The following is a 16,574-nucleotide window of genomic DNA, read 5'->3' as shown; positions in this document are numbered from 1 at the left end:
AGGTTTAAGTTTTAGATTCATGTTAAGTTGCAGTAAGTTTGCAAAGAAAGGAATTTACCTCTCTTCATGATTGTCATTTACATATGATAATGTTGATATGATGTTGTTCAGTTGAATCATATGCAGTAGTAGAGTTTAGGATTGGCAAGTATATATTAATATAAAAGTGCCTTTAGAAGAAAGGGGAGAGAAATGTCTGTGCTTAAGATAAGAAAACCAAAGAATTAATTAAGAGACTAAGAAGTAAAAACCCTGAGTTTATGAATAGGAATATTGGGCATTTGAGCCCATAAGAAATGAGCTTTCAGCTGGTTGCATTTTTTTTTGGTATGAAAATGGGCCCTGGGGTAAAAGTGTGTATTGGGCCCAAATTCAGAATCTGTACCTCTAGTACACTTATGCCATTAAGATTATTCTTAATCTTTTGTTATACAATTTTCACATAATTTTTCCTTTTTTTCCCCAGAGCTGTCACAGGCACATACACACATTCATATGAAAAACTGAATATATGTGTGTATATACACACACACACAAACATATATATATATATATATATATATATATATACATGTACATGCAGTGTTGGAAGTAATGCAATGCTGACTCATTATCAGTGGATCAATAGTTGAATGTGAAAAATGATTCTTTGCATAAAAAATACATTTCAATCACTGAATATTTGGCATGAAATCAGAGCTTTTTCTCTTTGAGTAGCATATGCTGAGCAAGTACTGAACAGTTTGTGCTTGGAGGGAGGTAGCCTTCAGTCTTTGGAGGAAGCAACAACTGTTACACTTTGGCTGTGTGGCTTAGAATTTAACTTGAAATACATTTTATCTTGAGCTTTTTTTTTTTTTATTTCTCAGCAAATGCCTTTTTGAATTTGTGATACAAGTATTGCAGATAGCTGTATCTTCAGCGCAGCCTCAGATACTGCATCACGTTTAATGGCTGTTGGAGATGAACCAGTGCTAACTAAATTGAATAATGATCAGTGGGAAGAAGAGATGGAACTCCAAAAATCAATGTTAAATAGTAGTTCACTTTAAAATAGGTATGATGCTGGTGTAAAGAGATGGACAAAAAGCACCTAGAAGCATGAAAGCAGGACAAATGTAATGTGTTTTAAATACTGACTAGAGATTCAGTCCAGTGAGCATGCCATTTTGGTAAGAATGGTGAAAGATCAACCTAGTCATAGTAAACATGAACTCAGGAAGAAATACAAGGATGTCTAGAGAAAAGCTGTGTTCAAAGGAGGGATAATGAAGAGGTTGAGCCCTTCCACTGAGCAGAAAATAATGGAATTATTCTGCTATCTTCAAAGAATGGCATCAAAGGACTGACAGACGCAAAAGCAAGCTCACAAGGGTAAGAAGTGATGTTTCATTATTTACCCTCCTGCTATTGGGAATCACTCTCGCTTTGGATTTTCTTGCATTAGTAATAGCTGATGCCAGGAGTCTGTTCCCATTGTGCTGTCAGGGTACAAAGACTTTGGGGTTTACCACTTTAACCTGTTAGTGCTGTAACTGAGCTGCAGCAGCTGGCATGGCTGGAGGTGCTAGTGGCACAGAAGAGCTTTTCATCTGCTGCTATGCTCTTATGCAGCAGGGCCACCACATGCTGGGTTGAGGGATCAAAAACACCAGTGGCTGCTTGGCCTCTCTGGAATCTTTATCAGCCTTGAGAACTAGGACAGACTTTGATAGAGAGGACATGGACCAGGAATGGAGTTGTTTAAAGGACAGACTTTCTAGGTGCCTTCTTCCACCCCCATTGTGACAGTCCAGCACTTGACAAGGCTCTTGGAAATATCCCATGGACGGAGGGTGTCATGTTTAATACCAGATTTACTTACTTGAAGATGGTTCATGTCACATGGTATTTCTAGTTTGGAGTGATACAAAGTATACCGAAAACACAAAAACGTAATATTATAATTAATGTAACAATTGCAGAACACAGATCCTTCACAATAGCGGTATGACTCCCTTTATTGGTCCTTATGAAATACATCCTCACTGTCATCATGTGAGGTGTCCTCAGGTGTCAAGAAGGAATGGGGAGGGTTGATCAGTTAAAGCCCATTGTTCTCTTTGAAATTCTTATGGCAGTTGTCTGGCTTTTATTTCTATGTATTCATTCTCCCCATGCTGGCCTGGTCTTCATTCTTGCTAAAGAAGTACTGGTTGATCCACCTAAACTTTGATAGCCATTTATCCAAAACAAAGGCCACCCCATGTTCCTTCTGAGTTGAGATAAAGTCATCTTTGTAACTGCTCTGGTCCATCTTTTCCTGAGCTTCAAAAGCGCATCACCTTTTTCTGTGTTCTCTTGACCTTATTCCATATTTAGGACTTATTAGTCATATCCATATGAAACCAATCCCAGAACCAGAAGTGCAAGAAAAATACATTTCTTCCTCAACAAACCCTTGGTGAGGTAGGTTTAAAGCACAGCTTCTCTCTGAAACTAGGCTCAGATTTCATGTATAACAGGGCATCCTTTTTGCTATGTTTTTGTCTACTCCTACATAAGCAGTGTAGAAATTGCAGTGCAAAGGAGGCTAAATAGATCCAAATTGAAGTTACTAAGAACTACTGTGAACAGATTATTCTTGCATTGACTTCTCAATGGAATTGTCTTGGGCCACTGTTCAGTTTTTCTCTGTGGGATTCTTTCTGTGCTCTGCCCTCCCCTGCCCAGTGCCAGTACTCTCTTAAATTGCTAATGATGTGATAGGGCTTAACTGTGTTTTCCTGTGGGCATCACATGCATAAATTGGTGTTCTCCACCATTCACTCTTCATCAGGCAGCTTGTTTGTCAGGAAAAGGTGCTTTAAATTCTTGTAAATTTGGAAAGGATCACCTTACAACAAAAGAACACAGATTTTCCAACTATAAAACTCTACCTTTGAGGCAAGCAGAAGTTTACTTGCTTGTCAAATAGGCTCTGGTTGGTGTGTGCAAATTCTGCATTTTCTAATGTAGGTAAGGTAAAGGTGATAAGAAATATTTCAGTTGGTAGCTATTTTTTGCTGTTGGATATTCTTTAAAAAGACTAAGAAAGGCCATCACCCATCTCATGCAAAAATCAGTGTACCTAAAAATTTAATTCTTTTGGGAAGCCTTCACTGTTGTGGTAAGTATAAAAGTATAGAGTATTTAAGATAGTGCCTGTTTCTAAAAATTAATACTATATAATCATAGAGGAAGGAGAAATAACAACTAAAATCCCATTGATCTGTCTTACTGTGCTTTTTTCACTGTGTAACTGTATCACAGCAATTCAAATGCAGGTACTGTTTTCCAGTGTGAGTTCCTGGACATGTAGAGCCAAAATATCTCTATTTTTAAAATATGTGCTTAAAAATGTGTTTTAAGAATCTGTGCTTTAATTAAAGATTTTCAGGCAGCTGAGTGTGGTGTTTTTTCAGTGCACATATGAGTCAGTCTGGTACAGAAATGATGGCTTTGTAATCATACTGGAAATAAAACAGAAAAAAAAAACCTTCTCATTATTTTTAATTTTACACAGCTCACGTTTACACTTCTCACTATTCAGTATTTTGTATAAAATCAAATGCAATTTGCAGTATTTTCAAATGACACAGAAATGCATATTGAACTAATTAATATTACAAGATAATATGAAGCTTTATCTTAAAAATACCTTCAGCAAAATAAACTTTCATTCTGTCAATCCAAGTTAAAAAAATATGATTAGAAATATACAGTTTAAAAATAATCAGCATGAACAGTACTGATTAGTCAAGAAATTTTAGACCTTGATAGCCTGTATATGAGTTTACATATGACAGTCTGCAAACGATTAATATAAAAAATGCAGTGCAACAAACTGGTGAACATCACATTTATGTTTTGGTTTTTTCCTATAATCTCTTACTGTTTTAAATCAGCAGTGCTTCCTCTGCTGTGGCAAAAAGACAAGGTCTAGGTTAGTGTTTGAAATTTTTGATGCTGTAATGGAAACCAGCAATTTTACCCAAGATATTACAACTTTTGAGCATGTAGTATCTTTTGAGTTAAGAATTTGAGGAAGAATCCATATGTAACATATTTGAAAGAGGAAAGAATTTCTAAGAAGAATCTCCTAATTGATGATAGCAGAAGTAACTTCATTCAGCTGCTCTGTTGTACAGATATACAAAGGTGATGCAGCTGCCATAACACATTCCATTTTGGCACATAATACTTCACAATTCAGAAAAAATTTAGAAACCAGGAATTTCCTCATCCACTCTTCATTCTTGTACCTATGACACATTTGGTATGGTATATTAGAAATGTTAGACAAAGTAATAAAAATTTGTTACAAACTAAGCAATACAATTATATGTGGCACAATGAGGTAATGAGTTAATTTTCCATATAAGGCTATTTGGAAAGCTCAGATGTAAAATCCCTTTGACGTTTATGTGTTTTTCACTAAGATAGTGGGTGGTGGATGGGGTATCCTGAAAGACATTGATGCTAAACATGCAGTTTTGGTTTAGGTAGAGTTGCTATTGTTTGTGCATTTGCATTATGCAAATTTACTTCTGATGAACCTAGAAGTGCTAATTACTCTGCTGGTTACTTTAAATGAGGTAAATTATGATTTGGAATTTGGAAGGGGTGAGAAAGAGACCAATTATTTTTAGGTTAAAAAAAGATGCTAAAAGGAGCAGCTCAGCTGAGAGAAGGCCACAACCAAACATAGTAAATATTACTAAATCTTTATTCTGGTTTTCCCTTCACTATTTTCATTCCTTTTGCCTTCCAAGATGAGAATTTTGTTCAAAAAGAAGCATAGGCTCATATTTGCACAACAGACCTACTATTGTGGTTACCTATATGTAAACTTTTGCGCAAAATGGCTTACTAAAAAACCCACCCAACCAAAAAAAAACCAATCCAAACCATACAACCTCCAAACCCAAAACCCCCTAAACTGCAATAACCCCAGAAAAACCAAATAACCTCTGCCAAAACAAACAAAGCAGCCCCATTGAAAGCCCAAGAAATTTTAATTGCCTTATCCGGATGAGATCATTCCCTCTCTTTCAGATGCTTTTTGTCTAGAAGAAAAAGGTGTGAAAAGGGAAGTTCAAGAAGAAAACAAAATACTTTCAATCTGAGCCTTCAGTGATCCTTTATTTTGCATTAAACCTGTTCTTTTTAATTTATATTCATGTTTGCAAATTTTGACTATCTAAGCACATGGATGTTATTTGTAAGCTTACTTACAAATAACATTTGTAAGCTTACTTACTTCACATCCTGTTTCCTCTCCAATTCATGATTCTTTTGCTAGAAAATATTTTCAAACCACTGTGTGATATTCATATTGGCATTCAAAAATCATCAGCCTAACAGAAGGCTTAGTTTTCATTCAAAAGGATGTAGATTGAAACCAGTCACCGAACATTTACATTCACTGAAATTTCCCCCTCTCACCAAGGTAATCTGCATTTTTAAAAACTTCAGTTATTCCATTACTAACATTGTAGATTTCTCCATTTCTTCCACTTTGTACTGTAAGAGCAATTAAATCAACAGATAACTGATCCATAATTAAGGCTATGTGGTAACAGCCCTCATCTGAGGGATATGCAGCTATAACCATCAGCTAGCTGGTGCACAAGAGTACATCAGCTTTGAAATGTCATAATGTGAAAAGTAGTAGGAAAAAAACCACTGTAGTCCTGTAGGGGATAAAAATTTCAGTTTCAAGTAGATTCCTCTAAAAATTACACTGCTTTTTACCAGAGGTAAATTGTACTTCTTAAAGTGTTACGTGTCAAAATTTTTACCTGCTCCTGAATTCCACTACCTCAGTCGTATGGAACCCTTATTTTCCCTTTTTTGTGTGCTGCACTCATTAAGTGTCCCAAAGCACTGTCCATGTGTTATCAAGCGTACTGATGAAATCTGAGGGGGGGATTCCTACCTTTTATATATGGTAATTTAAAGTTTAAGGTAAAGAACTTGATAGGAAAAGAACAGTAATGTTTCAGTGATGAAACAGTAATGACAATTCAGTAAGACAGCACTGCTTTAAATGGTAGTGTTTTTCCTCCCCTTTAAAATCATACCAGATTTAAAGCAGTTCTAAGTAGTTCAAAGAGCAATTGGTTGTGAAGAACTAAAAAGCTGTCACTACTAAAAACAAGTTAATTACTAACAATTAGTTTTTCCTAAATAAACCACACGACCTTTGACAATAAAGCACTCTTTGGTGGACAACAGTTACATTGTGTACTCAATACTGCAACTTCATAAAAAACTTTATACAAAGTAAGAAAGAACAGCTGATAACACAGGAGAGTACCAATACTATTAGAAATAAAAGCTTTTGTGGTTGATTCTCAGACTCAAGTGAAGTCTTCGGCCCAGTCTGAACGCACAACACAGATTTATATACTTAAAAGCTCCCACCATCTGGTGATCAGCAGCTAAGTGATTGCCATCACAATTCGTACACATGCATCATACATACTAGCAAGCCCTCTTTATAATAGAGAGCCTAAATATTTACACCTGAGTCTGAATGTACGTAGATTATGTTGGTTTTGAGAAAGTACTAGCATGGTAGAAAAAAGTCTACCAAACATGTTGACAGTTCATTTTATTCTACAAATAAAAAAGAGATTGTTTTATTTCATTTTTTACTGAAAAATAGAGCCAAAGTGAACTTCCTTGAATTGCATCAAGTCCCCTCTATATCCCCCTTCACTCCTGAATATCCTCTTCAACACTGGTGGCTTATTCAAAATTCAACGCAATACTGTTCTATTCCTTGTGGCAGATTGGCTGTTGAAATAAAACATATTTGAGGGAAAAAGTTAAACATTACTCAGTATGTAATTCAAGCAAACATTTCTGGCAAGGTAAAATGAGCAAATGGTACTTCAAAGAAAGAAACAAAAAATCAATTTAGTAACACAGTAACAAAAAAAAAAAATCAAAAAAAAATCAACAAAAAATCAATTTAGTAACACATTTAGTAACACAGCAATACTGATTGTCAAGGATGCACAGACTGGTCTGATTACAGACAATATGAAGAAAATTCTGTTCCATACAGAAATGCAAAAGGGGATTCAGAGTACCATAATTTAATTAAGCACATTTGTGTAAAGCATTCCTTTTCTTTTTCTCCCTCTGAAGTATCAGACTGCAGGAAAAGTAGGAAGAACAGGACAGAAACATATTTTTTTAAAGCTAGGTTTAGATTACATATAGAAAAGTTCTGAAATGCTGCAGGTAGTTTTCAGTATTTTAACAAGGGTATAGAAGACTACTTTGTAATACCTGGCAAAGCAAAGGCATATGAGATTTTTAAAGTGTATTCTCTTCATTAGCTTTTGTGATATTCCTCTATGCAGCTTTCATACCTTTTCCCCATTATATTTTTTTGTAATAACTTTACCTGCATTCCCCTTAAGCACCTTTACCTATCAAAATGCCTTTACCACTTAGGATTTCATTTCTTATCAACTCCTTACTACAAATCAAATTTTAATTCTCTTCTGTGGGGTAACATGGAAAAGATCATTTAACTTGTGTCGTATGATTCGGTTTGGATGTGAAGTACGCGCCTTGTTAAAATACAGACATGAACTTCTCAGTAACTGGCAAATTTACAAGGAAGATGTCTTATCTGGAGAAATAAGGGCATCCACAGAGAAACACTGGGTTATGGGCTAGAAATGTGATTTCCTGCAGCTCAAAACACAGATATGTGTTATGTCCATCAGTACTTTCTTTCATAGAAGGCAGCTGACATCTAAAGATGCTCCACAAAGGAAAAGCAGTGAGTGTTATAGATAGGACTGAAATTCCCTATGTTCTCTTTAAAAAGCCAGAATAATGTTTTAGATGTAAATAGCTCTTATCGCTGAAAAATCATTCTGGAGACAATCCATGGTAGGGTCTCCAACAGTCTGAAGGATGAAATGACAAATGAATTCCCTAGCTGTGCAGATTATACTGCATGAGGATGGGTCACAAGTGTGATTCACATACAGAAAGAATTGACTAAAGTGACATAATGCAGTAAATGAGATTGATGTAAAAATGTTGCAAGATGTTTCCACTGGAATGTATCAGAAAGAAAAAGAATAAGGATATACAGTAATGTCAGTGAAGGTCAGTGACATAAAGTCTTGACAAAGACAGATGCTGGTTAGGGCAGGATGTCAATATTGTAGAAATAAATAATTATTCTCTACTCTGCAATCCACTTGATCTGGATTAAGTTCAGTGAATCTGAGTACTGTGAGGTAATGCAAACTGCTCATACTTCAAGAAATCAAACTTAAATGAAAAGGCATGCTTAAAAGAAGACTGATACTTTTTCAAATGGTACAGGAAAATAAAAGGAGACTTACAAGACTAACAACAAGGCACTGCATTCTAATTCCATTAAATTATATGGCCATACCCCAAGACCCTTCAAAGGGACCAGCACCCAATTAGCCCTCTCAGATTATAAAACAATTAAGACATCTAGAATAAGGACAAATTTGATTACTGGATGGAAATATGAAACTAACTGAAACTTATTTGACCTCCAAAGTTAGAAGAAAAGAAACAGTATATGGTGAGGTGTTTAGGGTAGAAGTTTTAGAAAATCCATTAAAATATGAAGGAAGTAATTTATGAAGTTTGAGATTGACCTGGTCCTTGGCCTTCAGAGTCATACATCTGGCAATGCACTTAAAGGGCTTCTTATGAAATTAATGAAATCTTCTGTGAGCTCTATTTTAGGGATGCTGTTTTTTCCTAAGGATAGGTATTCACATCTCACACAATACAAATGTTAGCTTGGAGAAGTGCTTTCCAGGAACTGAAAATCTCTCTTCAGATTACACTCATGCATGAATGTTGATACAAAATGATGCAAGCAGGCTAGGTTAAAACTGGGAGAGGCATGAAGAATAAAAACAGCAGGCAGAATCCCATCAATTCTATTTGGATCAAAACTGACATGGTAAAAATTGGGTAAAACGGAGAAAAAATCCAACCAACCAAAAGGAAAACCTGGAAAAATACCACTGATTTTTAGTAAAATACCTGTTTCCTAAAAAAGGTCTTATTTTTTTAATATGTTATTCAATAAATCAAAACAAGTCACAACTAAAATGTCTCTGAATAGGATTTACTCCACTCTACTGACTATTTCCACTGACTAACAGAGCAAATTTTTCCTAACTTCATTATCTTCAAGGGAACAGGATGAAGAAAGAGAAAGAAGAACTCTGTGAGGAAAAAGCTGCAAAACAACTTAAATTTTCAGAGATATTTATAAATCAAGCTACATAACATAGGAAGTAGTTATGTGCCATCTTTTACTCTTTCCAGTCAAAATCTCTTCAGCACCTGACAGACCCATTTTTCACTAAGAGTTTAAAACAAATTCCAGTAAATTGTAAGCAATAGATATTGTTTTAAACTATGCTCTCAGAGTCATCTTTTATAATGACCTGGAGACTTGCCACTGAGGGGTGTGATCACAGGCATACACAAAGATAAATAATAGGAGTAGTCTGGCCATATGCTTCTGGGCCAAAAGGCACTTTCAGTCTTCCATAAATCCATTAGAATTTAGAATTTCATTAAGCTTTACCAAACAGGTTTACTTCAGATTATCTGCCATGCTATCAGTAAAAAAATCTCATACCAGTATACACATACATTTTATACACTTCACCTTTCCATAACCACTGCATTTCAGTTGTCTATTGAATCCTTCCATGAAGTTTTGACTTCATGCACTGACTAGTATATGACTTAATGCTGTGAAGAATTTTTCCATCTCTCACTCCAGACAAAGGGGTTTTCATGTTATCAAAACCCCTTGTCTTCAGTAATTCACACTCACATTAAGAATTACTATTTAAAATTCTTGAACTTGGAAGACTGAGCAAGACAAATAAGTTACTTAAGATGTAAGGTTCCAGATGTTCTCAGTACATGACACAAACCATTTAATTGTTTCTCACTTTCCATTGCTAGGAGAAGGAACTGAACTATGGCAAAGCTCCTGCCAGCAGTGGATAGAACAGCTCAAAGTATTTGCCAAGAAAACAGTTACAGGATCTGTAAAGAGGATAACTCTCACCTTTTTAAACTTTTTTTTCTTGCAGCAGACCTGGTAGTTCTTTTAGTAATGTCTGTACTGTCAGAAATGCTAGGTTCAGAGGTTTTATTTTTCTGAACACTGGACTGCAGAGTTACTCTGTAAAGAGTAGGAAAAAAGAAAGATTATATAATTGGAAAGTTCCTAAAAACACTGAAAAGAGGGTGTTACAATAGAGCTAACAAGTATCAGCTTTATATCTATTTTCAATTCCATCTGTGCAAGCTTCCAGCTGTGAAAGTATGCACTGTTTTAGAGATTCTGACCTAGGAGTAACTTAGCTATTACTCTTTATTCTCCTGCTATCATTAGACTCTAATTTTCAGTGGCTTCAGTGAGTCCAGTCGTACGCGTAGATTACGTTAGACTGGAAATCAAAACCTTCATTAAATAGTGCAAGTTACAGTTTGGTCAGTTAATACTCTGAAGAAACTACTTTCACAGAATCCTAGATATGAATACTGAATCCTAACTTTTGGAGCAAAAGTGAACAGGAATATATAGGGAGAATATACATTTCTATATTCATGTAACATACCAAAAACAGAAATGGAAAAACCTCCAATGTTTTCATTGTTTTATATGGGCTTCAGAATTAGAACATGTATTTGAGATAACACAATTTCATCTAAAATATATTCTTTATGCAGTAAAACTGATCAGCAACATTATTTTTACTGCATATACACTTCTTGATTAGCAAACAAATGCCTACATACCCACAAATTTCAAGTACTTTAAACTTCTACTTGAAAAAATCTCTCTTAATAGTTCAGCCTTGCAAAATATTATTACTTGATTTGCAAATGTTCAAACAAAACAGCCAGTTGCTCAGGTAAGATACAAGGTTTCAATGACAAGTACTACGAAAATGCAATGCAAATTCTCCTGTAAACACAGGACATTAAAAGTTGAAGGAATTGCTTTTACAGGAAGCAGAAAAAACCACCCCCAGATGCCTTCAACTTCATATCATACTTTAGACAAAACAAATTCTTCTAATGAAAATGTTTTCCTTGCATGCCCAAGGTGAAAACATTTAAAACCTGAAAGCTTATGTTTTAGTTTCTACTGTGATTGTAAAACAGTTTTAGCAAGTTCTAATATTGAAATTCTTTTTTCAGTGCCACAGTTGTCATACAGAATGAACAAATTCAGTCCTACCACACTTTAACCAAGCACTAAAAATTACAGCAGTGGTGAGATAAGACTTGCATTATACCATTCATCTGTGCTGATAGAAACTCCTAGGAATGAACAGAAAAGCACGAGGTTATGCTTAACCTCGTAACATTCGGTGACTGAAATATAAACACGAACAGATCATGGCACATTCTGTTTTACTAGAGCTCATGCAGCCAGAAATATGGAAAAATCATGTTTTCTCCTTAAATACACATTTGGTGTCTCTCTGCATAAAATGCATGCAATGTACATATAAAAGAAAGCAAAAGTTATTGGAATACAATTTTTGTAATCTTTCTCTCATAAACACCCGTTTTTCTAGATGCCAGAAGTTCAGAAAACTGGTCAATGTACGTGGCTTATGCCCATGTACGTATCTAATATGAACTGAAATGTGAGCCAGCAGTGTGCCCTTGTTGCCAAGAAGGCCACTAGTGTTCTGGGGACCATCAGGAAGAGCACTGCCAGCAGGTCAGAAGAGGTGATCCTGACCCTTTACTCAGCCCAGGTGAGGCACATCGGGAGTGCTGTGTCTAGTTCTGGGCTCCTCAGCACAAGAGAGACATGGAGGTCCTGGGGAGAGTCCAGTGGAAGGATATGAAGATGATGAAGGGACTGGACATCTCTCTCATGAGGAAAGGCTGAGGGAGCTGGGTCTGTTCAGCCTCCAGAAGAGATGACAGAGGGGACTTCATCAATGTCTGTCAGTATCTGAAGGCAGGGTGTCAAGAGCCAGGCTCTGCTTGGTGGTGCTGAGCAATAGGAGGCATTGGGCACAAACGGGTGTACAGGAAGTTCCACCTGAATGTGAAGAACCTCTGAACTTCTGAACCTAACACCCGAACTTCTTTACTGTGCAGGTGACTGAGCTCTGGAAGATTTGTCCAGAGAGATTGTCAAGTCTCCTGCACTGGAGATTTAAGAACCATTTGGATGCAATCCTGCGCCATGTAGTCTGGGATGACTCTGCATGAGCAGGGAGGTTGGACCAGATGACCCACTGTGGTCTATTTCAACATTTATCCATTCTGTAATTCTGTGAAGCATTATGAATTCTCAAGATAGCATTTTGAACAAACATTTAAATATTCATCTTTTCAATATCATAAGGTAGCCCTTACTTCCCAAAAAATTTCATCTTATCTGTTGAAAACAAAGAAAGAAAATAATAGAAGCTCTAAGTGGAAATGTGACTTATAATAAAAATAGCCACTGGGAAACCAAAACAACCACAAAAACATCCTTGTAAGTTTGCTGCATTTGCCAAAGGGAGATAACAAGATGCCTTATGGGATCAGCTCAGAGCCAGCTGTGAGCAAAGTAGAATCTTTAACATCATCTGCTCTTCAGTTGATATGTCATTTTTACATCTAAGATACACGCAACTTCACTGGGCTACTCTACTCTAGTAAAGAATAATTGAAATCACTGTGAACAAAACATTTGCTAAATTATCACACAGACATTTTAAAATCAGACTAGAATTCTAGACTTCCACGGCTGATAGCACCTCAAGGAAAAGAGACAAGGTTTCATTTACACCACTGTCTGACAGGTTGTTGCAATTAAACACCCAGAGCTGTCTTTGAGCCTCACAGCTGTCAGCTGAGGAGCAGCAACAGTGCTATCACAGCTTTTATTAGAATGCTACTGCATATATGTTAAAGGTGAGAGAAGAAACTAACACATGGAATTTTGGTTTAGCACAATTAGACTAACAGCCTCACTTGATAGCAGGAGGTTCAATAGATAGGTTTTATAATGGATGTGAGATGAAGAGGTAGAGGTACAGGAAAATTGTGTCAAAATGTCAGCCTGAAAAACATATCCCAAACTATATTAGAGAAGTGTAAGATCTCAGGACACCTACCTTACTTCTTCGGAGCTGTTCACATAAAATAGTATGTCACACAACTTCCAGAAACACCAGCAAACCCATCTGATGTACACAAAGGTTTTCTAACTCATTTGATATGATAAAAAAATGAAAAAAACCAACCAACCATCACCACCACCAAAACCCCACAAAAGAGAAACAAACAAAAAAACAACCAAAAAACCCCCAAAACCCTGCAGACTATAGGATGTTGTAATGGTCACACTATTAAACATACATTTACATTGTAAGAATTTTTCATCTCCAATTCATCTGTAATAGAAACATCACTTGGTAGTTCTGATCCTAAATACACACCACAAATAGCAGACTAGTTTATATACTGCTTTCTTATTCAAGTGAATACTTTGGCCTTTAAACAAATAAAGACCTGTTTGAATGGAACAGTGCTTGTGTAAGGAGCAGCAACTTTTAAATAACTCACAACTCTTATTCACCATTTAACTCAGTGCAAGGGCAGAACACAGGCACACCACCAGCACACAAAAACCCAAACTCCACAACCCGAGACAAAATCCACAAAACTTGAATTGCAAGCAGTGTAATACACATTGGACAGAAATCAGTCCACACAACAAGCTTTTTTACAATAAGTGATTGCAGAATCCTAAGCAGGGATGAAGAAAAAAGAGGTTACACAGGTGCGTGTCTTCTCTGTCTGCAAAAGGCATTTTAGTCTTGCCAACCAATCTGGGCAACCTGTCTTACAAGGTCTGTCAAGTGCAATACTGCTTTCTCCTTCATCACCTCATGATTTTTAAGAAAATAGACCTGAGACCTCTGCTACTCTTCCAAGTCATTGACAGGCAACAAGTGACCAATAACTCCTCAGCATACAGGGCTCCAGCCAACACAACTGCCAGGCTAACCCAGATTGATCCATGATCCTTACCGATAATTTGATCTCTTAAAACATGAGATACTTGCTGCAGAAAGAAGAGAAAGTTAGGCAAGCTTTTAAGAAAAGCCTAAGTGTTTTCTCTCCCTATATTTAAACCCACATTGTTAATCTTGAAAATCAAGCAGCAGCACCAGAAATTGGAAATTCACAGCAAATGGGAATAACAAAATTGCTTGCATCACATATACCAACATCAAACAGCCTTTTTTCATTTAGCAAGGAATAAGTGTTTCTAGTTTTTAGACAGAACACAGACACAGTAAGAGAAAGAAAGGATGATAGTTGACTGAAATTGATCTTATAGCACAGTACAGCAAAACAAAGCACAGATTGTTTCACCTCTTTAACCTGTGTTTTAAGTTTAGCTTTTTAGTAAGTGTTCAGAAATCTGAGGTCTGACTTCCAGAGACCACTGAGAAAAGAAAGAGTGCTCCATTCACTGTAAAACTTTGAAAACACACCTCTCATGTTATTTGGAATAATGCCTCTCAAGTAAGTTATTTGACAAGGTTAGGGGGAAAATTAAGCTGAAATGATCTTTATTTCTTTATAATTTCTTTCTCAAAAAGAACAGATTAAGATGACCTCAGTGAAGGCTAACTGAATAACTAACCTGTCCAAAGTCTCCCAGTTCTCATTCTATAGTTATCCAGTCACTTAGGTCAGCAGAAAGAGTTTCATGCTTTTTAAAAAGTGCAGACAAAAAGTTGCAAGGCCAAAGGTATGGATGACAGAAAATCTCAGCCCTTCATGCCTGTCAGGAGAGAATGCCTATTCTTAATTAGTAAAAGACTTTCTGACCATTTTTTTAATCTGACAGCACCAAGATTTCAAGTATTCACCCACAGTAATCATTCTGCTTTGAGGGTGGTGATGACAGAGAAGCTCCAGGGAGGCTCAGAAACAAGCAAAAAGTTCATTTGCACTTCCTCACAGTTCTGTGTGCTGTTGGAATTTTATTTCACCAAAATATGTAAGTTGTCATTTAATGAAAACATTGCACCTTTTAAGTAGAAGCAAGGCACAGAAGTCACAGCAGCTACTCTGATGAAAGTGGAGTGAAGAAAGAGTGAAAACTGTACTCAAGGAACTGATATGCTATTAATGTTTTCTCAGCTGCTGAATCCAAGTAACAGAATAAGGAATGTAAGTAGTCTCCTTAAGCTCTAGAAAACATAACCGTGAACAAAAGATGATGGAACCAGACTGGCTGGGTAAACAAGTGAGCCTGGACCTAACACTGCAACTTGCCCCATCTTCTTTAATGTCAAAAAGGTATAAGAAGTAATGTTTTATGACATGGCATATAAAATTTGATCTCTTCGTAGAAACAAAGACCTACTGACATTTCTAACAAATTCTAATTCTTGGCATTTCATGGGAATAAAATAATGTCTTGGGAAACTAGCCTACTTTGCAAGTTCATGACCTTCGAAGTAAAACTGAAGCTAACATTTGCATCGGCAATATGCAAAGGATAGGATCATATTTTAAAGCAGCACTTTTTTATTTCTTACAGATAATTTTGCTTATGTAGTTTTAAGAGCTCTTTGCCTTTGTATATTGTAAGCTAGCCATAAAAATCACTCAATTATTCCAAATAATATACACAAGAATATAACAAAGCCAGAGCAGAGAAATTCACTCTTGCAACAAAGCCAGTAAGAAAAATGACATGAAAACATGCATTTAAGAGACATACTAGACAGAAAGTGTGAGCTATTGTAGAGAAATGGAATGGGACACTTACACAGTGGCTCTCTCTCAGGGGGTCCTGATGGTTACTATGTTCTTAAACCATCTAGACAGAATAGCAGGCTGGGCAGAAGGGAGCCACATACAATCCACCAGATGACAATGCTAAACAGTGTAGACACCAGCATAGCTAGGAGCCATCTAAAAAGGGATTGGAGGGGGAGGTAGAGATGAAAAAAAATTCAAAGCAAAAGCTATTGGTGCATTTTAGCTTGTTTCAAGTTCTTCAAAAGGATACCACTCTATAAACTTTGCCAAGCATTTCTTACTTTCTATGACTAACAATCCATACAGCCATAAATTGCCAATATGGTACCCCTATGCTGCTGGAATCAAAGCAAATCTTCTGAAACCCACACCAAAGTCACCTATTTCACACAGTCTGTATCACTCTTGGAAAGAATTGTGTGCAGGAGCAGTACATCTCTGACCACTTGCTGCCATCTCTTATGCAGTTTGATCAGCCTGTATTCACACATTTTACTTCACAATCATACATTCTGATACTAAAACATTACATCACAGACAGGTATGTTTGCAGAAACAAGCAACTTATATAAACAGGGGGTGTATTACCTTTCCGTGTAAGAAGCAAAAGCCAATTCATAATCCTTTGCCACAGGTGCAGAATATTGCTTATTAGAACATACATAAAATATCCAGTCATCAACACATAAAGAATT

General features: G+C 36.4%; 1 protein-coding gene across 3 annotated transcripts in view; it reads right to left on the bottom strand.

Annotated features, from left to right (window-relative positions):
* Positions 1-3,514: 3,514 nt before the first annotated feature.
* Positions 3,515-16,574, bottom strand: part of CDC14B (cell division cycle 14B) — a 36,079-nt gene continuing 23,019 nt past the window's right edge. For 2 of the 3 annotated variants that reach the window (XM_066569625.1, XM_066569624.1), the window contains 2 exons: positions 15,887-16,032; positions 10,142-10,252 (listed from right to left, as the gene is read on the bottom strand). In XM_066569625.1, the coding sequence (XP_066425722.1) occupies positions 15,921-16,032 (112 nt within the window). In that variant the 3' untranslated portion in view covers positions 10,142-10,252; positions 15,887-15,920. Of the gene's footprint in view, positions 6,823-10,135; positions 10,253-15,886; positions 16,033-16,574 lie in introns of those variants that run through there. The other variant, XM_066569623.1, reaches the window with a different exon arrangement.

The sequence above is a fragment of the Molothrus aeneus genome, chromosome Z, assembly GCF_037042795.1.
Source record: "Molothrus aeneus isolate 106 chromosome Z, BPBGC_Maene_1.0, whole genome shotgun sequence".
In the NCBI taxonomy this organism is placed as follows: Eukaryota; Metazoa; Chordata; class Aves; order Passeriformes; family Icteridae; genus Molothrus; species Molothrus aeneus.
This window is presented reverse-complemented; position numbering and strand designations above follow the sequence as displayed.